General features: G+C 38.4%; 1 protein-coding gene across 2 annotated transcripts; it reads right to left on the minus strand.

The window, feature by feature from the left end:
- Positions 1-422: 422 nt before the first annotated feature.
- On the minus strand, positions 423-25945 carry sin3ab (SIN3 transcription regulator family member Ab). Of its 2 annotated transcripts, none has more exons than XM_079866264.1 (21): positions 25890-25945; positions 22533-22746; positions 18237-18404; positions 18053-18159; positions 16124-16415; positions 15790-16041; positions 14502-14654; positions 14270-14425; positions 14084-14167; positions 13836-13954; positions 13437-13647; positions 12849-12965; positions 12518-12756; positions 11294-11477; positions 10636-11203; positions 10137-10306; positions 8975-9148; positions 7049-7141; positions 4564-4658; positions 2569-2770; positions 423-1969 (listed from the first exon to the last, which is right to left on the minus strand). In XM_079866264.1, the coding sequence occupies exons 2-21, from the start codon at positions 22713-22715 to the stop codon at positions 1748-1750; spliced, it is 3789 nt and encodes a 1262-aa protein (XP_079722390.1). In that variant the 5' UTR covers positions 22716-22746; positions 25890-25945; the 3' UTR covers positions 423-1747. The 2 variants fall into 2 exon arrangements, with proteins under 2 accessions (XP_079722390.1, XP_079722389.1); XM_079866263.1 differs by lacking the exon at positions 25890-25945 and adding an exon at positions 25685-25886.
- Between the last annotated feature and the right edge of the window lie 781 nt (positions 25946-26726).

The following is a 26726-nucleotide window of genomic DNA, read 5'->3' on the forward strand; positions in this document are numbered from 1 at the left end:
GTTAAAATCTATAAAAGATCTTTGATTCTTGTTTAAAAAAAAAAAAATTATGAATTTTTATTTAAAATATTCTAACTCAAAACATAACAGATTATTAATAAAGTCTTAATTGCATTTCCTAATAAAAACTTAGAATTAACATGAGAACTCTAGCAATGCAAATTAATAACTGCATGCTTCAGTGTTATAATGAGAGTTCGAGTAATGTTTGAAGTTAACTCAAAAGTCACATTTCAGTGTAGAACATTATTACACTGTGCCCCAGGAGACGGTCCTAACGCTCCCTCTGCTGCCAGTGTGGAAAAACAACACGCATATTAATTATGCATCCTCATATTCAGAGCACATGAACGTAATTCAGTGAGAAAACAAGCATGCATTATTGATCGTTGCGGTTCCAGGCAGCAAGACACGCGGCAGGGTAATCTACTACAATTCTGTTTTATTTCAATCTTTAAAACAATAATGAATAATATAAAAGGGCTGTACATGAGAACATAGAAACATGCCATCATTGCCTTCTTTAAATATGTTTTACATATTTGTCAGCATAAACCAAAGCCTCAAAGCACACACAAATGTGCCCCGAGTTACATTTCCAGACTTCTCGTTATAAGAGGGCAAAATGGGACCAAACAGGATCGTTTCTAAGTTCTACTCAGAACACAGGCAGTGATATCACAAATTTGAATACAAGTTCAGATAAGGGCCAAATATAGCGTCATGAAAAATGATCCTATGCAACATCTGCGACAACAGCTGTCGAAACGAACATTTCCGTGACTGCATAAAGAGAGGAGACAGAGTGACCAGACAAAACACTTTAAACAAGTACTCCCTTTGGTAAGAATAGTCATAAAGTGTTTTCTTAAACATCCCAGCATTAGCCTCCTCCACTACGCGGATAAGGAAGCCTAAAAGCTGAACTACGTAACAGTGAAGGTTGTCTGAATATAAACAGTCAGGCATATATATATACACATTGTATTTACATTACAAGAGCTTTTGTGACTGTACTTATTCTGGTGTTCCTGATTGACACGTTGGCTGGTATCTTGGATGTCTATTAATTAACAGTAATACCTTCATTAATGGTGCTGTAATTAACCAGTGAAAAGAGACCTTAATTACATTTCATGTATATTGCGAACAATAGACTAGGGAAATTCACATCATCATTCCTGGTTTAGCTGCGTAGCCCCAAGCACAGAGGCTTTTTAAAAAAACTGAGTCAAGATTTAATGTCATTGTCAGACATTTTCTCTCATTTTTTGAACATGTATGTGGTTTAAGTGAACCACAAAAGACAAAAGATTGCTAATAAACTACTATTCACCTTGAGGAGATGAAAAAAAAAAAAAAAAAAAAAAAACCGATATACAAATGGGCATGGATTTGACCTGTATTTGTAAACCATCCTTTTCACAAAAAGCCTCTCAAAAAGACAAAAGTGACTCTTTATTGTCGTGAGAATCGAACGAATGTCTGACTAGAGCTGCAGCATTTGCAAGAAGTGTTTTCTTGCCCTCATGATTAAAGGACAATAACCAACTGGGTATAAAGTCCAGGGGGGGGGGGGGGGGGGACTCCAATCTAAAAATTTAAAAAGGTAAAAATAAAAACAGAAAGTGAGCAATCTTCAAAGAACTCAATGGCGGTCCGATTTTAATTTCAGTGCTACTTCAGTCATCATAAAAACAACATAAAAAGGAGGTAAAAGCCCCCCCACGTCTTGAAAACTTCAGCTTTACAATGTAGTGCCATAGGTGACTTTATATTTGTTGATGTTCTGGAAGTGGACGATCTTAGGTTCACAGACCGTTCTGCAGGGCAGTAGCCCCTCCCGGCCCTCTCCCATCAGCCACTTGTGCGTGGCGGCTGCCATGTCGCTCGTCACGTGATCTTTCCGCCACCTGTCCAGCCACACCTGAAAGCGCTGATGCAGACGAGTGCTTACTCGCTGGTGAGACTGAAAACCATTGAGATAAACGGAAATCAAATCATTGTAAAACATCTCAAAACAAATTCCTTTATCACATTGATTCTTAATTGCAATTACATTTCTAATAAATAGGAAAAAAACAAAACAAGATGTGAATTGAAACCATATTTTCCTCTCAATAAGAACATACAGAATTAGAATCCTTAACATTCTGGAACCACAAAATGTATTGGGATAGTCCACCCAAAAATGATAATTGTGTCACAATTTACTCCCCCCCTCATGTTGTTCCAAACCTGTAAGACCTTCTTCTGTGGATTAGAAAAGATATTTTGAGGACTGTTGGTAACCAAACAGTTTCAGTTCCCATTGACTTTCATTGTTATTCAAGTCAATGGGAACCAAAACTGTATGGTTACCATAATTCTTCAAAATATCTGCTTTTATGCTCCCATACCGGTTTGGAACGACATGAGGTGGAGTAAATAATGAAAGAATTGTCATTTTTGGGTGGACTATGCTTTAAAATATCAACACTCCCAGATTCTGTTCATACAAATAATGGGGACATTGGGGGGTCCTCAAGTCAAAAAGTTTTGAGAAGCACTGCTCTATCATCTATATACCTGATGCGCTCTCAGCTGCGCAGTGCGTCGGTACATGTAGTCCTCCGACTTGAAGACGTACACCATCTTGTAGGAGTTGAGCTTAAACATGCACTCCATCTTCGAGTCCTCGCCACCCTCGGAGGATTTCTTGGCCGTTTCTTTGACCTCTCTCATCTGCACCTCTTGACCTCTCTGGCACTTGCGGATTCGCCTTAGATTCCTTAAAAAAAGAAACGGGCACATTGTTTCATTTTCAAGAAACTTTCTTTAGTGCAAATCCTATCAAACATGTTAAAGCTCAGTATCTGACAGCTTAAGGAGAGGAAGATCCTAATCTAAAAGAGAAATTATGCACCAATGCAACTGTCTACAGTGCACCTTGGTCTTAAATAGATATGGTAAAATATCAACAGATACGATTATTTCCATTGAAAACTCATATCCATGGCAAATTCATATTGATCAAGTGCCAAATCAAGGTTTTGGGTGGATAAAAAAAAAAATCAAAAACAAAAAAACAAAACAAAAAAACGGACAGTTAATTTCCTTGCTTCAATTAAAGACTAAAATTAGAAGTGTACTTACCAAAGGTTACAGATGTGAATGGGCATAGAAACCATGACTCTTATTTTGAATTCAGGACTTCACTTAAAGAAACTAGCCAATCGTCACAAAAAAAGAAACCAGGTAGGGAATTAGGTTAAATAGCCAGGATATGGGTTGACATTGTGCATTATGCATTGCATGACCATGCACTAGAAATGTTTGTTGCATTACTTTTCTTAGCAAAAACAGTGGTGCAATGTAAGCTACACAACCTCACACTGCACATAAACAGAAAAGAAATGAATCAATCAATCAAAATAATAATAATAATAATTTGATTGTCTGTTTTTGGATGGAGACATCAAGAGCATCTCTCCAGCACTGCACATTAAACATGCATAAAAAAAAACAAGCAAATCAATCATCCTTCCCATGCTAGAGCTCAAACGTCTGTTGGAAAGAAATACACGCACATTTGAGGATAAAATCCAGACCAGATTTTTATTGACAAGCCCCTCTCTGAAATACAGCCGTGTTTGTGTCAAACCATGGTGAGTTTAATTTCGAGTCACAGCACTACTTTGTAAACTGACAACCCCAATCGAACTCAAGGGAGAATCATCTCTGAGATCTCAGCATACAAGGTCTACTCACTCAAATCTTTGACTATAAAAACATTTACACACAAGAATGAAATCAAGTTACATACAGAAATATATCTGTGAATAGAATTACACAAACAGACCACAGCACACTTTATATGAGAAAGCAAAGACGTTTTCTGAAACCCAAGAGTGGGCTATTTTAAAAAGATTATGAAAATCTATTCAAAGGAAAAAAGTACAGATCAGAACAGAGCGCTCAGGCTCATCTTATCTAAATGCACAGTCTTCAGTCTCTCCCAAAGAAAATGATGACTCAACCGAACCCTGTTAAGAGCAGGCATTTAAAAACATCTTCCATTTTCTCAGATGAAAAACATATTAAAATAAAATGAATTTTTCCACCTCATTAAACGTGTTATAAAGGCTCAACCGCTATTGTGCCCTAAAATAAAAAAGGGTGCACACAATTTTAGATGACACCTCTGCACACATTCCCCACAAACACACCATACTTACAATTCATAAATAAGCATAAAATAACCAATATGACTGTATTGTGGCCACATCTGAGCAGAGATAAACAACCTAACAATGAGTTTTCATTAAATAAATTCTCAGTAAAGTGCGAATGCAAGCAGGCAGAGAGCTCATGTGTGTTTGGGTAGAAAAAAACAAAAAAACAAAACAAAATGCCAGGCGATTACAAACAGGCAGCACTTGTACAGTGTAACTCCCAGACATTTTCCCAAGACTACCGTAAGCATTCCTGGGATGTTCCTGTCTTGAGTTGATGCTTGATGGGAAGGGGGCAAGTGTAAAGGACTCATGGCTCTAAAGATGGGTGTACTTGGCTGAGCCTCACCTGGGTAGAAACACAGGCTTCTGGGACAGGTGCTCTCGCAGTTCTGGAGAGGCCGAGCTGGTGTTCAGATATCGCTCCACGTAGTCGGGCCAGCGCTGAAACACACACAGACATTCAAGGTTACTCTTAGTCTTACAGGATAAAGAGTCACTGGTAAGAGTCACTGAATACATAAATAACCGGCTGGATATCCCCTCTGCGTGACAATTCAGCGTGTTGTTTTTCATTACTCATTTCTACGAATGAACCTCATGTATTATGCAAACACTTCATGTATTTCACATCTGAATGTTTTCTCTCTTTGTTGGAGCACAAACCCAAAACTGACATATCCAATGTAAAAAGAGCTGAATTAAAATCAAATCAAAGTACTAGTGACATTATGTAAAATAAAATAAAATAAAAATATTGGTAAACCTTTATTTTACAGTCATGTTCCCCATGCGCATACTATGTACTTACTATAATTATTGCAATAACTGGGTAATAACTAGGTACTAACCCTAAAACCTAACCTATGTAGTTACCATATATATATATATGCATACATACCAGTACTATCTTAGGTAAGTACACTGTAAGTGCAAGTACTTTAAAATAGAGTAACCAAAACAAGTACACATTACATATATTTATAACACTTTAATAACTAAACATTTGAATAAGTGGTTACAATATAAATAACAGAAACTTTTTTTTATTAACAAAGTCCACCAATTTAAATTATTTTACAAAAAATCTTTTTTTTACATTATGTACAAGTGAATTAAACCGTATACAGTGCTTCTTTGTCTCTTTCTCACACACACACACACACACGCATTTACTTGGCTATCTAAATGGGGACATTCCATAGATGTAATGGTTTTTATACTGTACAAACAGTCCCCTTACACTAACCCTACCCATCACAGAAAACTTTCTGCATTTTTACATAAAAAAAAACAACAAAAAAACTTTTTTTGGTCAAGTTTTGGTCACTTCTGGGTACAAATGTGTCTCCAAAATATAGTTAAGTAGGCACGCACACACACACACACACACGGTGGCTCAGGCTGCACCTCCAGACTGATGGGCTTCAGAATATAGAAAAGTCCTGAAGGAACTGTGGGACCTGATGCAGAAGCAGATGTACTTTGACAACCTATTTCTGCAAGGGCCACAATGAGTGTCCCCTAGAATACTGTGTGGCTCATTCATGTTGGCAATCTGCTGAAGGCCAAAACAGTTCAACACCACTGACTTTTTTCATGTAAAACTTCACAGCATCCAATTCATTAGGGTCCACTGTCTGTCACCATCCCTACCATCTCTGTAGGCTCTATGGAAGGATCAGTAATTCCCCCATATCCCTCCATTCATCAAACAGCACCTTGCTGTTTCTGATCCAGTGTATCCTGCCACAGAGAGTGTTCCTTAGCAACATGTTCAGCTGTTCGGGACAAACTTATCCTGTCTCCCGAACATTACCACAAGCCCGAATGAATTTATGAAGGAACTCCCTGAAGAGTGAGAGGCTGGTGTATGAGTTGCCAACAAAAAGCTTGTAGTCAGTGACCAACAATTTTTCATCCACAAGGGCTGTAACGAAGTAATAACTCAAATGGTCTGTGCTGAAAAAGACGTCTCCTCTCAAATCCCAAGCACAAATAAGAATCTGCCAGGACACATTTTTTTAGTCACCTTTGTGGGTTATTTTTTTCAGATGCTGGATGAAGTACAGCTCTGGAACATTCATTCATCAACCGCAATAATCTGTAACACATGAAGAGGTCTTGCAGGGATCCGTCCATTCCTCACAGTGTCCAATTTAATATGATATGGAGACTAAAGACGGACAGAAATTTTGTGTAGGCCATGATCTGTGCCAGAAATAGTGATGAGCAGAACTGGCTCATTTAAATAACAGCAAAATCTTGCCATGGCATGTCCTTTCATTCCCGTATTAGAGCCATTTAGACAGTGTCCGAAAATTCTGCCCCAGTTGTTCGTACAGTTCAGAAACCAATATCTGGTTCATATCCATTGTCACCTCTCTTCTGAGGTGCAACAGGAAAGAGCAAGAAGGAAATGGCACCATTTTTTTTTACTTGCTTCCCCTCAACACCTCATGCAGCAGCAGGCGGCACAGATGTACCAGATGTTGTTGGAAACAGCGATGCAGCAGAAATGGCGAAATCTGTTCCTCTGAAAGATGGATCTCAGCCTTCAGGAGACGAGTCATCTGAAGGCCTATTGCACAGCACAGAATGTAAAGGAATAGCACAAGTACCAAATTTACTGACAACTACATTGGTATCAAGTTATCATGACTGGTCTGTCACACCTCTAATAGTCTTAACCTAAAGAACCTTTCAGAACTTGATGTGTTCTTGCATTTCGCTGTGCTATTTTTTTTTTATTCTTTAAACATGCATCAGGGACAACTTTGGCTGTGAAGCAACTTTTCGTCGCTGTGAGCGTTAGCCAAGTCTTAGAAATGTACCTCAGTATCCACAGGTCCATCCGAGTTCTCTTCCTCTGTGTCCAACAGCTCCACAGCCAGCTGCACAGTCCCCTTAGACTTCTGGAACAGTAACTGTAATACACATATATATATATAAATATAAAGCATGTGTAGCTGACTTATAATAATTATATATGCAGCCTATATGATCTCACATAAATTGAGAGACAATGTGAATTTCTTTGCACTTTTACAAACTCATTTGTACAAACTATAGAAAGAGTCAAAGCCAGTTATAAGATGCAGATTTTCTTATACATTCACATAAGTTTTAACCTAAAACGTTGAGAAAGAAATACATTATGAGCTCTTTAGATGCATATCTATATACACAGGGCTCCAGAATAAGAGAGCAGTAGCACCGGTGCACCTGATTTGGCAGAAGTTAATTTAATCATAAAATTACTATTGTTTTGCATTAATAAGTGCAGTTACTAATAATAGCATATGTTTGATTATTGGAAATTTGACAGTAAAGCACTGAGCTTGAATTGAGATGCAGATATAATTGATTTGTCTTTTATTAAGCCAACAAGTGCTCCTCTGCCGACATCTTCTGGTTATAATGGTAATTTCATGTCTTTTTTTTTTTTTTTTTATAAAAGTGTTTGTTTGCCCCAAACAATGTTTCTCCCTGGTTTCCACGTCAGTGCTGTTTGATCTGATATGATTTATAACAGAATTCTGCGCCAAATTTAAATGCTTCTCACTAGATCTCGCTGATATGCTATTAAAGCAGCGGTGAATTCAAATATTTTCTCACTCCAGCTTCCAGCTGTGTAGTAACGGTGTCGGGTGATCAAAGATCAGCCCGCAAGTACCTGTTCTGAGCTTGCGCTCAAACGAGTAGCGCAGTTTCGTTCCACATTCTATGCAACAGAAATGGCCGCTCTTATCAGTTGGGCAACGTGGTGGTGGGACCAGTGCGAGCTCTAACAAAACTGTTACACCAGCAGGAAAAATGGTTGCAAAATGTGACCATTTAGTCACAGTCTGGAGCCCTGATACACAAACGAAGGTGTGGTTAAATTAAAGCAGAGGAGGTGAAAAGAGGCAGCAGATAACAGTGACTTTGAGAGATGTGGTCATTAAAACAAAAAGCAGTGATTTTTGCCGATTAAGCGTCTTTGACCGATAGCTTGATGGATGGTCAATTGGTTTGCTTGAAAAACCAACAGAAATGTCTTATCAGCATTTCCTATACAACCATCCTTTACGGAGACTTCAACTTTGTCAGTGTCAATACAATTCTGCTAAAAAAACAAACAAACACTTACTTTCAACAAACACACCATAATATCCATATCTTCCCTATACTACTGATACCACTTCCACCCTTGTAAATTGCTTTTCTTAAAAGTGACTGCATAAAACTACAAAAAGCCCAAAGTACACTTTAATTTTGACTCGGAACATTTAGTGTTTACGTAAAACCCAATGTGTAGCCTTTCAAAGTATATCCCATTCATGCACAACCACAGGCACACGACAGATTCACACTGGAAAGCATCATCCTTGTCCAGTGTACACGCTATTTCTCTCCAGAAGTTATGAGTAATAAACATGTCTTTGTACTCTCAACGCATATGTGTATTGTTGTCATCGCTAGTAGTTTATTGTTGCTTTTCGATCTCCTCCATTTTTTGACTGTGAAACAGCTGTCTGAGCCAGTGTTGTACAGTATGCGAGCTGCACATACAGAGTATGCGTAGTAAGAAAAAAAATGCTGCTGTTGAAATGTTGATAACCATATTTGCGTTACACCCCAAGTGTATGTGTAAAAACCAGAGTACACTTTGGGCTTTAATGATAATCTTCAGTGGTAGTTTTATCCATACCACTCCAATTCCATTAGCAGTAAAGAAGTACACAGTGTGTCTTGGTAAAGTAGAGAGATAGTCAAACCTTAAAACAGTTCTCGTCAGACATCAGCTGCTCGGCTTTGCGCTGGTAGGATGTCTCAGCACTGCCTCTGGATGTTTGGGTGGACAGGGACCCACCAGTGGCTTTGTTGGCACACTCGCTAAGGTAAAGATCAGTCACCTGTACACAGATCTCATCGCTTACTATATGCTGCAGCTGTGGGAAAGTGAAAAAGAAAGAGAAAATAGTAAGTTGAGATGAAAATGCTCACTGATACACTTCAAGTGAAATTGAAGAACAAACTGGTGTGAAACCAAGTTCCTTTTGGAGTGTTTCTAGAGATAAGCCTGCCAAAGCAACCTTTCCCGAAAAGTTTGCTCTGACCGGTAAACACCCGCGAACCACCACTGCTCTGAGGCTCTGCTTTCTTTGACGTGGACATCTCCTCTGGTTCATTTCTTCTGTTCAGTCCGCCGAGGTCATTGCAGAGCTTGTGCAAACATCCACATCGCTATGATCAGATTTCTTAACTGCCGTTTTAAAGGGATACTCCACTTTTTTCTGAAATATGCTCATTTTACAACTCCCCCAGAGTTAAACAGTTGAGTTTTACCGTTTTAGAATCCATTCAGCCGAACTCCGGGTCTGACGGTACCACTTTTAGCATAGCTTAGCATAGATCATTGATTCTGACGAGCCCAGTAGCATTTCTTTCAAAATGACCAAAGAGTTTCAATATTTTTCCTAAACTCTTTGGTCATTTTGAAAGAAATGCTACTGGGCTCGTCAGAATCAATGATCTATGCTAAGCTATGCTAAAAGTGGTACCGTCAGACCCGGAGTTCGGCTGAATGGATTCTAAAACGGTAAAACTCAACTGTTTAACTCTGGGGGAGTTGTAAAATGAGCATATTTCCGAAAAAAGTGGAGTATCCCTTTAACACTGCTGTCATTTTTGTGGTGCGTTTATTTTGTTATTGAGAGGAAAGCACATATTTTCATATTCATCTAAAGCCGCTCCCAGTTGTGTGGGTGGCGTCAGGATGATCACTAACAGTATATCGCTGCAAAGGTTACTTCTTTTTACCCCTCAGCGATGAAAATATGAGTATGCTGCCAGTATAATGGGGCCTAAAAAGAAGGACCTATAAAGCTAAAGCCAAAATAACAATGATAATACAAGTAATACAATAAAAAACCCTACCTGTCTCACTATACTCTGGACGAGTTTGTCCATGGTGAAGGCAATGTAGGCATGGATGGTAAACATTTCCCTCAGCTGGTCCTCGTATTGAGATGTCTCCATGTTGCCATCCAGAAGGTTTCGCACCATCTCTAAGAAGGCAGAGTAGTAGTCTTCAACATCGATGTCCACTGCAAACGAGACAATTTTATTTGATCAAAGTCAAGCAACTGCATTACCAACAAACAAATTACAGCCAATCTGTGAGTCGCTCAAGTAGTTTCCATGGTGATAGGGCCCTGAGGGTTGCAGGCAAATCTGAGAGAAATATCATTATCTCCAACATGTGTTAAGACCCTCGAGAGCGACTGGTGATAAAACATCCTCCTGTCTTAACAAATTTAGGAGTTCTCAACCTTGCACGAAACATGACAACCCGTGTGAAAACTGAGTGAAAAGGGGAATAAATTAAAATGCGCAAAACGAACAGTTGTGTTCTGCTCTGTAATCTGAAACTTACTGGGTTCTTTCAAACGCAGCTGGATGGCCGGGCTGTCGTTCTTCTCTCTTTTCAATCCCAGTACGTTCCTTTCCCACTCCCTCTCTCTGGAGTCTTCCTCGATCTGTTTTTCCGCCTGCCCGTAGATCCGTAGCAGTCGGGAGCACAGGATCTGGTGCAGCCGGAGGAAGATGTACCAGTTATTGTTGACATAGAAGAGGTTGTAGGCATCGTCACAGTTACTCAGTTTCTGCTGGGTAGCTGCTGTATGGCTGAAGAGGAGCTTAGACTTTGCTGACGTCGTCCCATTGTGCTTTTTAGTCCCGTCTTCATCTGGTGCGGTCTCCTCTTCTTCCTCCTCCTCCACATCAGAAAGCTCACCACGTCGGGTGAACAGCATGTCGGGGATGAAATGGTAGATGATCTGTTTGATTTTATACTTGTCGTCTTTGTGGATGCCAGACTGCCTCTTGACATGGTGGATGATGAGAGCAGCTGCGTCTTCCAGGATCTGGCTGTCCTCGTACATGAGGTTCATGTGAGGGCCTGAGGGAGGGGCAGCATTGTCTTCAGAAGCCTGCTCCTGTCGCTAAGTGGATGAAAAGGCCATTTTTAAGCAACCCGACAACACTTGAGATGCCTTTCATTTTTGCGTATGTACATTTAGAATGTTTCTTACCTCATCATAGAGAGACTCGATTTCATTGAGCAGCGTCTTGGAGCGAAACACCTTTGTGTCATTCTGTTTGAAGTTAATACCTTGGTGATCTAAAGACTTCAGGTAATACTTCTCATTCTGTTCTCTCCAGATCTTATTGAAGCCACGCTGAGCCTCTCGCCACTCCTCTTCTTTAATTTTCAGCCTGAGAAGACAAACACATAATGAATTCTTTGAGGAAAACCTGAAATATAAAGAACTGAATAAGACAGCTCTCCCTGTCTGAAAAAAAAGTGCATAATGATGCTATAGGATAGTAATAACATGGTAAATTACTAAGATACTATTAATGGCTAAAGTTTTTTTGTGTGCAATTTGACCAAAAATTCCAATTGCGATACATAAACGTTTACCATCTCATATTTCTGCTGCTTGGATATCAAAAAAAGAAAAAGAAAGAAAAGAACAAAAGCCGTAATAATCACAGTGAAATAACAGATCTCATTTTCAATAGTGTGTTAAACAAGTTTTGCTGCCAATAACAGGAAAAATAAAAGTTACTCTATAAGGGTATTTATTTTTAAAAATAATTTAGAAATTTAGTTGATCAAAATGTGGAAAAAACATGGTTCTGTCCATTCACATCCTACCTGAATTTGAAATCAATCAATCAATCAATCATGAAATCCATTTGATGGGTCTGGATCAGTCTACTTTGTACTCACACTGTTATTTTTGTAGCAAAGTAAGCTAACTTTATATTTATTATATTACTGTAATATAAATAATTTATTATTAATATTATCACAGTACTTTTATTGTACATTAGCAATACATTTCGGTCATGAATTCTTCACTTTCACAAAGCAAAACTAGGCAGACTCTACTAGTCTTTAGTTTGGTTTGAAACAGAAGGAAGAACTGGTAGCCAAGAAATGTTTTAAATAAAGTCAACATGGAGCACTCTGAGGATTATTATATCCAACATGGATTACTCTTAATAATCAAGATTTTGATCTTAATTCGAAAAACTGTGGAGCCCTATATGGTATTGAATAATTACCACAATCATGTAATATGCTGTAAACATTATACTCCAAAGAAAACTATGGTACTACCAAGGTAAATGTTAAAATAAAACGCTTTAAAAAACAAATCTTTCCTTTTTCATGCAACAATGTATGGCATTTTTATCGTTTTCATGAATTTGCTGGGAAGGAGTCAGACAGTAACATTTATGCTGACCTTTTGAGTACAATAGGTACAGAGACAGCAGGGTTGGTCTTGAGCCCATCTATGATGTCTGGAGCTTTGTCACCATATATCCTCTGAATAGCTTTACGGTGGATAACCTCAGAGGAGCCTCCAATGGTGTTGTCCAGTCGGAACTTGGCTTGTTCCTCAGCAGACATGCGCGAGAGCCTCTTTTGAACAGACTCCAGAACACGGATAGTGGCGAGGTTTGTCTCCAGAACCACATCAAGCTGCATGACACATGACAGGTTTGATTAAACACCTAACTGAATATCCAATTACACTGATTTCTATGACAGTGAAGCTTCGTTTTATTGCTTACCTCAAAGCGCTCATCTTCACATCTATATATATGCTCTTCATACTGGGTCTTTTTGGAGCTGACAAAGGTTGAGTCCTCAGACCAGGATGGAAATGACACCCACGTATCATTCAACACCTGAGAAGTATTCAACATTAGCATAGCGCTTTCACAATATTACACTTTTAATACACAATTATCGTGTTCCAAATAATTTGATGATATTATTATATCTATGAATTTGGCCAATGAATTACACTTAAAATACGAGTGTAGGGAGGCAGAATTTCTAACCATAACTGTACAAAATCATACAAAAATAACTAATTGTTAATCAGCACTTCCTGCAGGCTACAAAAAAAAAAAAACACCCACAATGGCAAGCTAACTTATTTATTATTTAAATATCAAGATTATCATCAATACTGGTTTTCTAACACACCCCTACATAACTACCTGCTATTTTACTCCAAATAGATTTATAAGTGCAAAGTAAGCCTTGAATTCAGAAACAAAACCCTTTTGTGGTGTGATGTTTGAACATACAAGTTGAAATTGTATTTGCAAACACGTGTTTACAAACACACCACAATCGAATGGTGTACTCACCTCTTTGCACAGTGGAGTCCTGCCTGTACATCTAGGCTGCTGGAAGCTCTTGGGAAGGGCTCTATAACTGGAGCCCAATCTCTTGCAGGACGCATAATCAATTTCCATTGCAATGCCTTCAGTGGCTCGCTCTTTGGGAAAGCTTTCAATATGGGCACACTCTCTGTAGCCGAGGAAGTTCTTGAACCATGTAAAAAGCTCTGGGAATTTCCTGATAACCAAAAAAAGCAAAAATGTCAGAAAAAGTCATAATATTGATTACAATTTTAACATGTCATAATGTGTAACGAATAATCTTATTGGTTTTTAAGTTATAATTATCTCATCAAATTAAACAATGGCTACATAAAATCAGTCAGCAAGTGTCTCACAGATGAAATGAATATGATTTCCACTCACCCCAAAAATGGTAAGACCAACTGCACAAGTTCAGCCCGTGAGATCACTTCTTGATTGAAGATGACCAAACAGCGTAAGAAATTGTCATAAGCCTCTGAACTCCGCAGTGCTTTCCGCACCTAAAAAGAGAGCGGAGCATTTAAGCCACATAACTCACTATGATCCTTGTAATATTTACTGTACCAACATAATGCCGTTATTTTTTTATTCCATTGTAATCAGTGCAAGACTATATTAAAAGCAATCACCTTTTCAAAAAAGAGAGATTCAGCACCAATTCCAAGTTTGCTGGCTTCAGCCATCGATTCTTTTGCCAAAAACTTTTGCTTTTTCTGTTTAATAGTTAAAAAAAAAAGGAACATGAATATTAGTTGATAATATGTATAAAAGAACAGCCATTAAGTACAGTAATGTAAAGTTTTACTCAAAGTCACCTTAACAGGGGGTGTAGTGGGCGGCCCCGCGTGTCTGCGGATCTGACAGCCATTCTGATTAAAACTCTGCTTATGGTTAGGCTGGGGTCTCTTTACCGTCCCTCCACGATCAATACGCACAGATTCAGCCTTCTCGGCTGTAGTCTTACTCAATAACTGAGGGGAAGAGAAAAAAGGCTTATGAATAATAGGCTAAATGAGCTCCATGATTTTTAGTTTTCATAATACCTACCGCTGAACTGTTTGCATCTGGCAGGAACTGGCCGAATTCTGAAAGGAGGTCCTCCTGGTTCTTGAAGAGCTGGGCCACCTGAGCATACACCTGCTGCTCCGTGAGAGTGGGTGTGTAGTTTCCCCCTGCCTCCTTAGCATTACGCTGCTCCTTCTAAACAACACACAGAACAGAAAGTTTACAGTAAGCATGCAGCATGAAGGGCTGTAAATATACGTTTGGGGTCAGTAAGACTTTTTATTGTTTTTATAAGAAGTCTCTTAGGCTCATTTTTGTATATTATGTCTTTTATGCTGTATTTTTGATCATTTATTTGCTCAAAAATACAGTACAAATAGTTATATTGTAAAATATTATTACAACTAAAAATAAATGTTCTATTTTAATACATTTTAAAATGCAAAAATTAAAAAAAGATTTTTATATGATAAGAATAACTACAACGGAAACACATTTATCTAATAATTTCCTCGATGTGCATCAAAAAAAGTCACGTGACTGCGATGGGACGGCATAACTGGACCAACCAGTAGACCGATCTCGCTGCACAGAATTTGAAATGCTGTTTTGGTCATTTTGAAATGCTTGAGCAAAGTCTGTCCCAAACAGCAGGCATCCGCCTCCGAAACTAAGATAACATGACCTCGTTTCTTGCTCTGAGGCGCAATTTTTTATAGGCTATATGAAAATTATTATAAAAAGTGGCTTCTTCTATTGCAGCAACGTCCATTTTTCTTAGTGATATTTCGCGCCAGTTTATCAGGAAGTGACGATTTTGTTCTCTTTCATATTTGACTCACAGGATGGGAATGCTGCTTTGTTCGCAAATATTTTTTTTTACAAAATTCCAATTTTGCACACAAGTTAAATTCGCAACTTTGGATGGAAACATAGCTAGTGTCACGTTCCTTCAGAAATCATTCTAATATGTTGATTTGCTTCTCAAAAAAAAAAAGTCTTATTATTACCAATGTTAGGGTTGGTCATGATGCTTAATATTTGTATAGAAACTGAGCTACAGTTTTTTCAGGGTTCTTTGATGAATAGAAAAGAGAACAGCATATATTTGAAATAGAAATCTTTTCTAACATTATAAATGTCTTTACTGTCATTTTTGATCAATTTAATGCATCCTTGCTAACCTGAAATATTAATTTCTTTCACAAAAAAAAGAGAACAATCTTACTGAGCGCAAACTTTTGAACAGTAGTGTACTTGGTTGGTTGTACTACATTTTGAACAGCTGCTGTACAGGATTGAATATTGCCCTCAGTGCCTCAGCTCTCACCTGGTATGTGTGCAAAATTTCCAAGAAGGATTTGTAGACCTCTGGCTGGCCCTGAAATCGGTTCTTGATTTTGTTCACGTAGCTGATAGCATGGTTGAACTCTACAGGCTGGTTATTCTGTAGAGGGATTGAACCGGCAGTGCTGCTACTGATGGGAGTGTGGGACTGGGCCGAGGGCGAGCGCGGGGAGGCGTACGAGGGGATGGACGGATTAGGCTGGCTCGTTGGGGTAAGTGCAGGAGACTGCATTGGCTGCGGAACATAAAACTAAATTAGACAACTTTGCAAATATACAACCCAAATGTGTACAGAAGGTAAAATAATTCAGTTTTACCTTGCTGATCTTGGCAGGGGTTGGCTGGCTAGGGATGACCACGGCAGCAGTGCTGGTGGGAGCTGCTGGCTGGGTCTGGTGCTGTGCTGGCTGTGTTATGGGGAGGTTCTGGACTGAGATACCATGCGGGGTGATGTGGTGGATTTGGCCAGGAGTGGTCACATTAACCAGATCATTGGTCTGAACTTCAATCTTGTAGCCAGGAGGCAGGAAGGTGTTGAAGCCCATGATTAAGTCTGGATGACCTTTGAAGAGCTGGGAAACTCTGCTGATCACACCTGGTGTATCAATGCTGACAACACAAGGACAGTAGATTTATGGTATTTGATTTGCAGTGTCCCAAGAATCAATCCAAGTGTCCAAAAATGCATGATTATAACAGTGCATAATGGTGTTAAGGATATTACTTTTTTCTAAACTTGTAACACCAAGTTCTAAACTTTAAAAACAATACATTAAATAATTTGTAATCATGTTATTTAATAATAAAATCATTAAATTAATTGATAATTATGTATTATGTAGGAATTAAAATGTTAAAATCTCCTGTTTAGCTACATTCAATGAATGCTGGCCATTCAAAATCTAACTGAGAGCAACGATTACATATGTAGAGTGAACAAGCCCCATAAAATGAATAAAAACGCATAAATAAAAAAGTCCCTGATTCATTGTGATTTAACCATCTATAGCTATCTTAAAGGTGTGGTTCACATTTACTGTCATTTTAATAGAACTGTCCTTTTTAATAGAATTGGTTCTCGTACAGTTAATGAGCAGCTCTAACTGAGCATTCATACACTCGGATCGAAAGCCTGACACCTATTAGCTTAAAATATTACACTTCTGCTGCCTTGCAAAGCACTAGTATTTCCTATTTGGAAATGCAAATCTATTAGGGGTGCAACAGATCACAAAACTCACGGTTTGAATCATATTACAATTTTGGACCAGATCATTCTGCAGATCAAAAAAAAAAAAAAAAGAGGGGACTAAATATAACTTTGCTTTCCATTAACACTTCAAGTACTTCGATACCACAGCAAAAACTACTAGCCAAATGAATAAATTTCAAACATTATTAAAGAAAAGTGGACAATCAGTAATAAAATAAGAACAATTCAATTTCATCCTTGTTAAAGCTGTCTTTTTTTTATTAACATTAATGACACAGACAGCAGGAGGTTTATTAGGCTGCTGTCACTTTAAGACCTGATGCACAGATCTAAAATAATAACACATCCAATTTCTTTCAGTTTACGTTAACTTAAGACATAACTGACTATATCTACAGTCTGAAAATCTGAAATGCGGCTCTCTGTGTGCAGCTTTTGAGTGTTTGTGCACAGAAACCGTGTCATGTGATTTTAAACCATTCAAGCGCAGCAAGACTTAGAAACACATGCAAATAATAAACTTTCACTGTATGATGGTTAAAGTTAATCCGCGGGCCACATGCACTCTGAACAGTGGGGTCTGGTCCGTATGGATCATGGATCAACTACGATCTGTTACACCCCTAAAATCTACGAACAGAACGGAAACATGAAAATAATTAATTAGTAATTCAAATGTGAATTTTAGAGGAAAATGTGCAAACTTCAGAAGAAAATAACATAATACAGAAAATAACATACAATACAATAACATACAAACTAATCAAAAAACTCTCTTCAATGCTTGGCTTACTGGTGCAAACAATTCCTCTGTCACTGACAAAGAAAGAGGGGTCAGAGCACAAGCAACAAGGAAGTACAAACACAGGTTAAGGGTTTCTCTCAGCAACCGAGACCGAAGATAAAGTCCCCAGAGCACTCCGCACAACTAGATCAACCCATTCGCAGTGTGAAGCTAGCCTGAACTAGAAGGGACAGATACACAAGCCCAGAGAAGAGAAAGAAATTAAACAAAAACAAAACTCACGCTGACCTTTGAGACTTGAACTCCTTCATGATATCCAGGAAGTCATTGTAGACCTGCGGCTGATTGCCAAACTGAAGTTTAACTTGATCGAGATAGGAAAGAGCATCTTCAACCTGAAATCACATAAATCTTAACTCTCCATCTAAACTAATGCAGATAATTTCCATACTCTCCTAGACAGATCTGTTACCTTAAGCCGTTGAAACTGCTGTTGGCCCAGCGTTGGGGCAGGGGCTGGGGTAGCATGAGAGTGCCCCTGGCCCACAGGCTGGACAGCTGGCCCATGGTGGTGAGGCCCACTGTGCACAGCTGAACTGCTGGTGTGACCATGTCCCCCAGAACTCTGGGCCATTGACAACTGTTAGAGCAGAAGGAGAAATGGTTAATTATCATGGCTGTTTAAGTGAAGTAAAACATCATTTCCTTTTGAAACTATGCAATGAATTTTCCTTTGTATATTTTTATATAGCCCAGAAAGGGCTTTAAATAAACTAAATGCACAAAGTGCTTAATCTGTCATCTTCTGCACCTTTTGATCAATGAATTTCCATGGATTTTACAGTCAATCACAATTAATGGATTCACTATTTTTATTTAATTTATAGAAGTTGCACTCACAAACAGCAATTTTTCTCTCTCTTTCTCTCGCATAATATATATATATATATATATATATATATATATATATATATATATATATATACACATACATATATATACAGTAGAAGTAACAAGTTTGGAAATATTACTATTTGAAAGAAGTCTCTTATGCTCACCAAACCTGCAATTATTGATCGAAAATACAGAAATATTGAGAAATATTATTACAATTTAAAAATAATGGTTTTCTATTTGAATATACTTTCAAATATAATTGAATTTTTGTCAGCCATTACTCCAGTCTTCAGTGTCACATGATCCTTCAGAAATATGCTGATTTATTATCAATGTTGGAAACAACTGTTCTGCTTAATATTTTTTTTTATAACCTGTGAAACATTTTTCAGAAATCTTTGATGAATAAAAAGTTAAAAAAAGAACAGCATTTATTTAAAATAGAAATCTTTTGTAACAATATACACTACCGTTCAAAAAAGTCAGTATTTTTTTAAAAAGAAATTAATACTTTTATTCAGCAAGGATGTGTTGAATTGATAAGTGATAGTAAATATTTATATTGTTAGAAAATATTTCTATTTTGAATAAATGCAGTTCTTTTTAACTTTTTATTCATCAAAGAATCCTGAAAAATGTATCAGTCTCCAAAATAGTATTAAGCAGCACAACTGTTTCCGATATTGATAATAACTGAGTATCAAATCAGCATATTAGAATGATTTCTGAATGATCATGTGACACTGAAGACTGGAGTAATGATGCTGAAAATTCAGCTTTGCATCACAGAAATAAATTATACTTTAAAGTAGGCTATATTCAAATAGAAAATATTTCACAATATTATTGTTTTTTCTGTATTTTTTTATCAAATAAATGCAGATTTGATGAGCTTAAGACTGGTACTATATACACACAGTATGTGTATATATATGTGTGTGTGAGTGTGTGTGTGCGTGTATGTATGCATGTTTGTATGCATGTATGTATGTGCTTGTAAATATGTGTATATATATATATATATAAATTGCAAGTTCTCCCACTTGGAAATCATGGAGGGGTCTGAAATTGTCATCGTAGGTGCATGTCCACTGTGAGAGACATAATCTAAAAAAAAAATCCAGAAATCACAATATATGATTTTTTAACTATTTATTTGTATGATACAGCTGCAGCCTGTCCACCCCATACAATCAGTAAGAATCCAACTACTAACATGGCCAAGACCAAAGAGCTGTCCAAAGACACTAGAGACAAAATTGTACACCTCCACAAGGCTGGAAAGGGCTACGGGGAAATTGCCAAGCAGCTTGGTGAAAAAAGGTCCACTGTTGGAGCAATCATTAGAAAATGGAAGAAGCTAAACATGACTGTCAATCTCCTTCGGACTGGGGCTCCATGCAAGATCCATGCTCGTGGGGTCTCAATGATCCTAAGAAAGGTGAGAAATCAGCCCAGAACTACACAGGAGGAGCTGGTCAATGACCTGAAAAGAGCTGGGACCACCGTTTCCAAGGTTACTGTTGGTAATACACTAAGACGTCATGGTTTGAAATCATGCATGGCACGGAAGGTTCCCCTGCTTAAACCAGCACATGTCAAGGCCCGTCTTAAGTTTGCCAATGACCATTTGGATGATCCAGAGGAGTCATGGGAGAAAGTCATGTGGTCAGATGAGACCAAAATAGAACTTTTTGGTCATAATTCCACTAAATGTGTTTGGAGGAAGAAGAATGATGAGTACCATCCCAAGAACACCATCCCTACTGTGAAGCATGGGGGTGGTAGCATCAAGCTTTGGGGGTGTTTTTCTGCACATGGGACAGGGCGACTGCAAGGCTGCTTTAGCTTCGGCACCCTCCACCTCACCAGACTCATTCGCATACTCCTCACCCGAATGGCAAACTTCAGAGCCCAGAGGAGCCTCCTCCGATCTATCAGCCAGTTTCAACACACCTGAATTCATCAACTCCTGTACTACAACGTTTTTAATTTCACGCTTAAGCTGCTGTTTAGAAACTCTAATGTGAAAATGTTCAGCAATGCTCAATAAATCATCCTTCCTACACTTATCTAGTTGTTCAACAGTTGGTGCCCTCGAAAAACTAACCAGATCAAAATCAGCCATCCTAATTAAACTTACCACCACAAACACTAAACTCCAAAGTAACCTCATATGATTTTATAAGGTCCGGAACATGCACTCCCTTTTCATACGCAATACCTCTTTCATAGTTGCTCCACCCGCACACAAGCAACAGCACTCACAAAACTCATCCCAAGAAAATAAGATATCCCATTAAAGGAATATCCCACCGCTGCCACCACCAAATGTTACGTGTTTAAAAGATATGATTACGCAACATTTGTGTGAGGTGCTGTGTGCGAGTAGCAAAAACAACCATGAATACCAGACTTGGCGTTAAAGACGTTTAATTATTAATGAAGAGTTACCAGGACAAAAAGAAACATTATAAATGTAAAAGAGAAAATAATAAATCAAATACAAGAGTGTCGCCAAATTAAAGAAATAATCAAAACATAACTATCATAGCTAGTTCACCCAAAACCTCTAAACTACCTCCCAAAGAAAAATGTAAAAACAAACCCGAAATCTTCAGCGGATTCGCCGCCGTAAATAAACTACTCTAACTAAAAAACAAACACAATAGTGGCGATCACCCTTCAACTATCTAACAAAGAAACATGCTGTCTACCGTTGGTATGAGATGTAAGGGTCCACAATCAGTAAACAAACTCAGAAAGCAAATCTAACTTAAATGCTCTAGACAAGTTACTGCTGCATTATCACTTTCGGACTAACAGAGATCGATCACACACACCAACAATTGCAGCATCAAAATGAACAAGCCCGAAGGAGGGTTACTCAAATCACATAGACTAGGCATCACACAAACATTAACGACAACGTGTTCATGGCTTCAAACTGAACTGCTCAATGCACGCGAGTTAGCTGAGATCTGGTGAGGATCTCCATTCTTCTTGTGAATGGGCCTTTTAAACCCGGCGGCGCGTCAGCGGATTGGTGGAACTCAGCTCCCATGCGTAACGTAGTGATGTCACGTACTGCGGAACAGCCAATGATCACAACCTACGGGTATGAATGAAAACACAAACACAACAACGCAAGAGAGAAAAAAAATACACATGTCCACATGGAACGTAACAACCTCCTTCCCTCAGTTAGAGCATTGAAGATGGGTCGAGGCTGGGTCTTCCAACATGACAATGACCCGAAGCACACAGCCAGGATAACCAAGGAGTGGCTCTGTAAGAAGCATATCAAGGTTCTGGCGTGGCCTAGCCAGTCTCCAGACCTAAACCCAATAGAGAATCTTTGGAGGGAGCTCAAACTCCGTGTTTCTCAGCGACAGCCCAGAAACCTGACTGATCTAGAGAAGATCTGTGTGGAGGAGTGGGCCAAAATCCCTCCTGCAGTGTGTGCAAACCTGGTGAAAAACTACAGGAAACATTTGACCTCTGTAATTGCAAACAAAGGCTACTGTACCAAATATTAACATTGATTTTCTCAGGTGTTCAAATACTTATTTGCAGCTGTATCATACAAATAAATAGTTAAAATCATACATTGTGATTTCTGGATTTTTTTTTTTTAGATTATGTCTCTCACAGTGGACATGCACCTACGAAGACCATTTCAGACCCCTCCATGATTTCTAAGTGGGAGAACTTGCAAAATAGCAGGGTGTTCAAATACTTATTTTCCTCACTGTATATATATATATATATATATATATATATATATATATATATATATATATATATATATATGTGCACACACACACACACACACCAAAATGATGTAAGTGTGTTGTTCACTTTTTAGTACCTGATAGGTCTGTGAGACAGAGTACTGCATGCTGGACGACGGCTGCATGTTATCCGGTGCAGTCTCGTAGAGGGAGGACTGGGAGGCAGAGTTGAGGACGCGGTGCTGAAAGCTGTCCACACCCCCAGGGAGCCGCCGCTGAGAGCCGATCACTGTGTCCTGATCCTCCAAGCGCCGCTTCATTATGTACTCATGCTCCTCACTGCGGCGGAATCTACAACAACAAAACAGCAAATATTAAGAAAGTTGTACATACACTAGTCAAACATTTGGCACAATTCATGTATATTTTGATCTTAACCTGATAGTTCACCCAAAAGTGAACTAGTTTGGAACAACATGAGAGTGGGTAAATTACTGAATGTTTGTTTAAACTATTCCTTTAAAAAACACATGATCTAAAGAAACCAGAGGCCTGTTGCACAAAGCCAGTTTTAGTTGCTAGCCAAGTAAGTTTGAGATTAGTTTGAGCAAACTCTTGTTGTTTTGGGCTCAAGAAGGTGGATTTGTTTTTAGCAGTGTTCATCACCATATTCATTTACACTTCACGCCTAACATACTCCGAAGCAGGTTTTAGTGTGGATTAGAGATCCCAAACTAACACTGAACCAATCAGCTGTGAGCAAAGTGAGTGACATATATATATATATATGTGTCAAGTCAAGTCAAGTCAACTTTATTTATATAGCGCTTTTCACAATACAGATTGTATCAAAGCAGCTTCACAGGATTAAATAAAATAGTACATCAGTGTTTGTTTCTAGTTTAAAACATCCATGTTTGATAATGCTGATCAATAGTATTGTTGATTGATTAATTAAATTAAGTATCCCATATTCATTAAGTATGAATATGTGTGTGTGTGATGCAATAAAGCCACTCCCCCTGAACCCCCAAATTAAAGCAGATAATAGCAAAAGAATTTGAGACAAAATTGCCAGTCTTTTGCTGCTAATTATTTCATATTTATATTATATGAATTATAATTATTATTAATGAATACAATGTATTCATATAATTATCATATGAATAAATGAATATTAAACTTTCCATTTAAATTAATAAAAATATATTCATACAAGCTTAAATATATAAAGCTTTTAAAACGATTAAGCTTACGTATTTTCCTTTAAGCTCTTTGTGAACCAATATAAATAATTATTTTATATTATTCAGTTGATTCACTTGCATTGATATAGACATTTTCTTTTAACTGCCTTTTCAAACTTTCACTGCAGCAGCAGCGTTTATTCCTGCGTAGAAAAAATGCATTTATATTCATGATATCTTTAATAATCTCTTAATTTTCAGGAGAGAAGTGAATCAAAGTGAGTGAATCACAAACTCAAAGTTGACAAAGTTTACATCGAGTGTTGTGAGCCCGGTGAACCGGATCTAAACAACTATACATGGATTTGTATAGTTTTGTCAACTCTAAAACCTACTCTGAAACTCAAGAGTTTGTTCAGCTAGCTTCATGCAACAGGCCACAGAAATCAGTTTTCTAGACAAATACATGTAGCATTACAAAACTAATGCATTATTTTAATAGATAAGTTGGACTGGATAGTGCAGGTAAATGAGCCAAAGTGTTCAGCAAACATCCCAGGTGACACTTTATGAAGTTGGTTGAGAAAAGCCCAAAGTGTCACCATGAAGACTATATAGCGTAGTTTTAATTTGTTCAATATTTTTGGCCACTACATAATTTCCAGACTTCCATGTGTGCCATTTCAGTTTCGATAACTTTACTAATATTCTAAAATGTGACAACATGAGTACAAAAATAATGGTCATACACATTATTTTAGATGAACAAGTCACAAGATTGGCTTATTCATGCCTCATTACTAAAGGCGTGTCAAAACATTTTTTAATTTCTGGTCTATAGATTAGTTTATGACAGGTTTGGCTGAATTATTGTATTATGCATAATAACCCGAAAGTGTTTAAATCCCACATTGTCTTGAAAAACACAACGTGTCAGCAGCCTTCTGAGAGGAGATCAACTTTATGACACCTGTCAAATGCACTCAACTGCCAAATAATGACCCTAGATGTTTGATCGACTTAGTTAGAAACTGTCCATCATATGTGGTTGCTTAGCGCAGATCGGCTAACAGATAGCACGGCATTATGGGTCTGACCTTTCGCCATTACCACATGAGACTTCAAACAATGTTACAGTTTTCTATAAACCTGTGTAGGCGGATAGTGGTGTGTAAACAGTTACACTTGTGAGGCAAACATGCTGGGGCACGTGTGTTGTCTCACTTTTATTTGAATGGCTAAACTCTCCAACCGTACAGCTTCTTGTCGTCCGAGTGTGTCAGGCCTGACTATATGACCCACACACTCCACAACACACTGAAATGCACAGTACAACTTGATCGAACACACGTATTGTATATTTAAATTAGTGCACGTGCATGTTTACTAAAGTTCTGGCTATTAAAACGCGTTTTAGCAAGCCGATAAAGCTTCGTGAACCTCTATGAGGCGTTGAGCGGTAACCGCCTCTGTCCGATGCAGAGTTCAGTCCAACACAAACTGATCACACCAAAATAAAAACACGATCCGATGACTACCGCGTCGACCGAACCCAGCAAAAAACATCTAATAAATCATCAAACACCGAGAAAATGTGGTAAGCAGCCTGGTTAGCACTCCATGTTATGAACTGTTTCTAGCTACAAATCAGGAAGTCATACTGAACGATTTCTACCGGTAAACACACAACTGTTCAATGATCAATGCAGCGCCGTTATCCGGTAACGTCAATCCAGAAGACGTCAATAAGCCAGTACAGTTACTGATCGCTAACAGGTCAAAGGCAGAGAATGATAGCTAGACCCTCATGATGAGCAACTGATCAACCCAGCAGAGCTTAAAACCTTATGTAGCCATTCAAGCTAAGTGCGGCTAGCTAGCGCCTCGACAAATACTCTTATATAATCACTGCCGTGACATGCTTCACTTCAAAAGAACATGTCGCTAACTTTGAATTTCGCATCACCCGGGTGATCCAGTGGCCATTTGGCGAGGAAAGCGGTTTAAGCGTAATTAACTAGAGTTAGCTACTTTTAGCCTGAATGAAGCACTGCGACGACGACAGCTAGCGAGCGTCCGCTAGCACGCAAGAGCCAACTCACCCCGCAACAGACGCTCCGGATGACTTCTTTCTGCTCCGCCGAGAAATCAAAACCTATAAAGCTCGGTAACAGCGCTCTCAAACGTTGATTCGTGTAAGGTTCGGATTTGAAAGGTAAATTAAAATACACGTAAGCACCATTCAGTCAAGGCGCCAGACCTCAAATTGCATGCTAGGTGGCTAATTGGCTAACATAGGAAAACAACCTCAGCAGGAGGATCCTCTGGTGGGGGCGTGGTCTCGAAGGAGGCGGAGTCAAGGAACTCCAACCGAGAATAACGATTGGTGGGGCGTTGGTGAAATTCGAATATATCAGATTCCTGCTGGATTTACCCGCCTCCTCTCTGACAAAAGCAGCAGTGGTGGGGATTTTGATTCATCTCAGAGAGTCGACTCAGTTGAATCTGTTCACTAAACGTTCCTACATTTCTGTGTGCTGTTGCAGCCAGGTGTGGATGGATCCTTGCATTCTTCCGTACTATTTACTTTTCAAGAAATACGTTCAAAAGAACGTACTTCATCAGTGGCCAAGAAGTCAGATTGACCGTACGTCTGTTAAATAGCTTTTCATCTAGAAAGCTTCTGTTGTCTACAAACATCTGGTTAACTTTATTTTATTTTATTTTATTGACATTCGGAAAACATACCCAAAAGGTCTTCTTTGTGTTCTGAATGAATCATTGACATTTAATTAATAAACACACAGTCTTTTAGTCATTTTGTCAACTATTACATTTTAAAAACCACTAGGGGAGCGCGGGGCACGACCTATGGGCACGACGTAACACGGGGCTAGTTGTAGACTGTAAAAAATAGGTAGTAACACGCTTGTTTTAAATACTTCCGCACATGCTTGGATGACGAAACTTTGTGTATTTACTAGTTGCCATATCAACACTATATAGAAAAAAAAATTCCGCCAAAATTATTATTTCTTTATTTATTAAACCATAGCAAAAGTAAATTTCTTACTTAAGTTAATTTTTCATCTCTATTTTTTGTGTTTATTTAAAATAAGACAAATCTGATATTATTTTAATCTC

Source organism: Squalius cephalus, assembly GCF_949319135.1.
Source record: "Squalius cephalus genome assembly, chromosome: 3".
Classification (NCBI taxonomy): Eukaryota; Metazoa; Chordata; class Actinopteri; order Cypriniformes; family Leuciscidae; genus Squalius; species Squalius cephalus.

Excerpts from the sequence above, each read along its gene's own strand:
- sin3ab (XM_079866264.1), bottom strand. The coding sequence starts at position 22,715 with ATGAAGCGGCGCTTGGAGGATCAGGACACAGTGATCGGCTCTCAGCGG. Across the intron at positions 13,955-14,083 it reads AATCTCTCTTTTTTGAAAAG|GTGCGGAAAGCACTGCGGAG; the intron begins GTGATTGCTTTT and ends CTCTCTTTTTAG. Across the intron at positions 11,478-12,517 it reads GTACCTATTGTACTCAAAAG|GCTGAAAATTAAAGAAGAGG; the intron begins GTCAGCATAAAT and ends TTGTCTTCTCAG.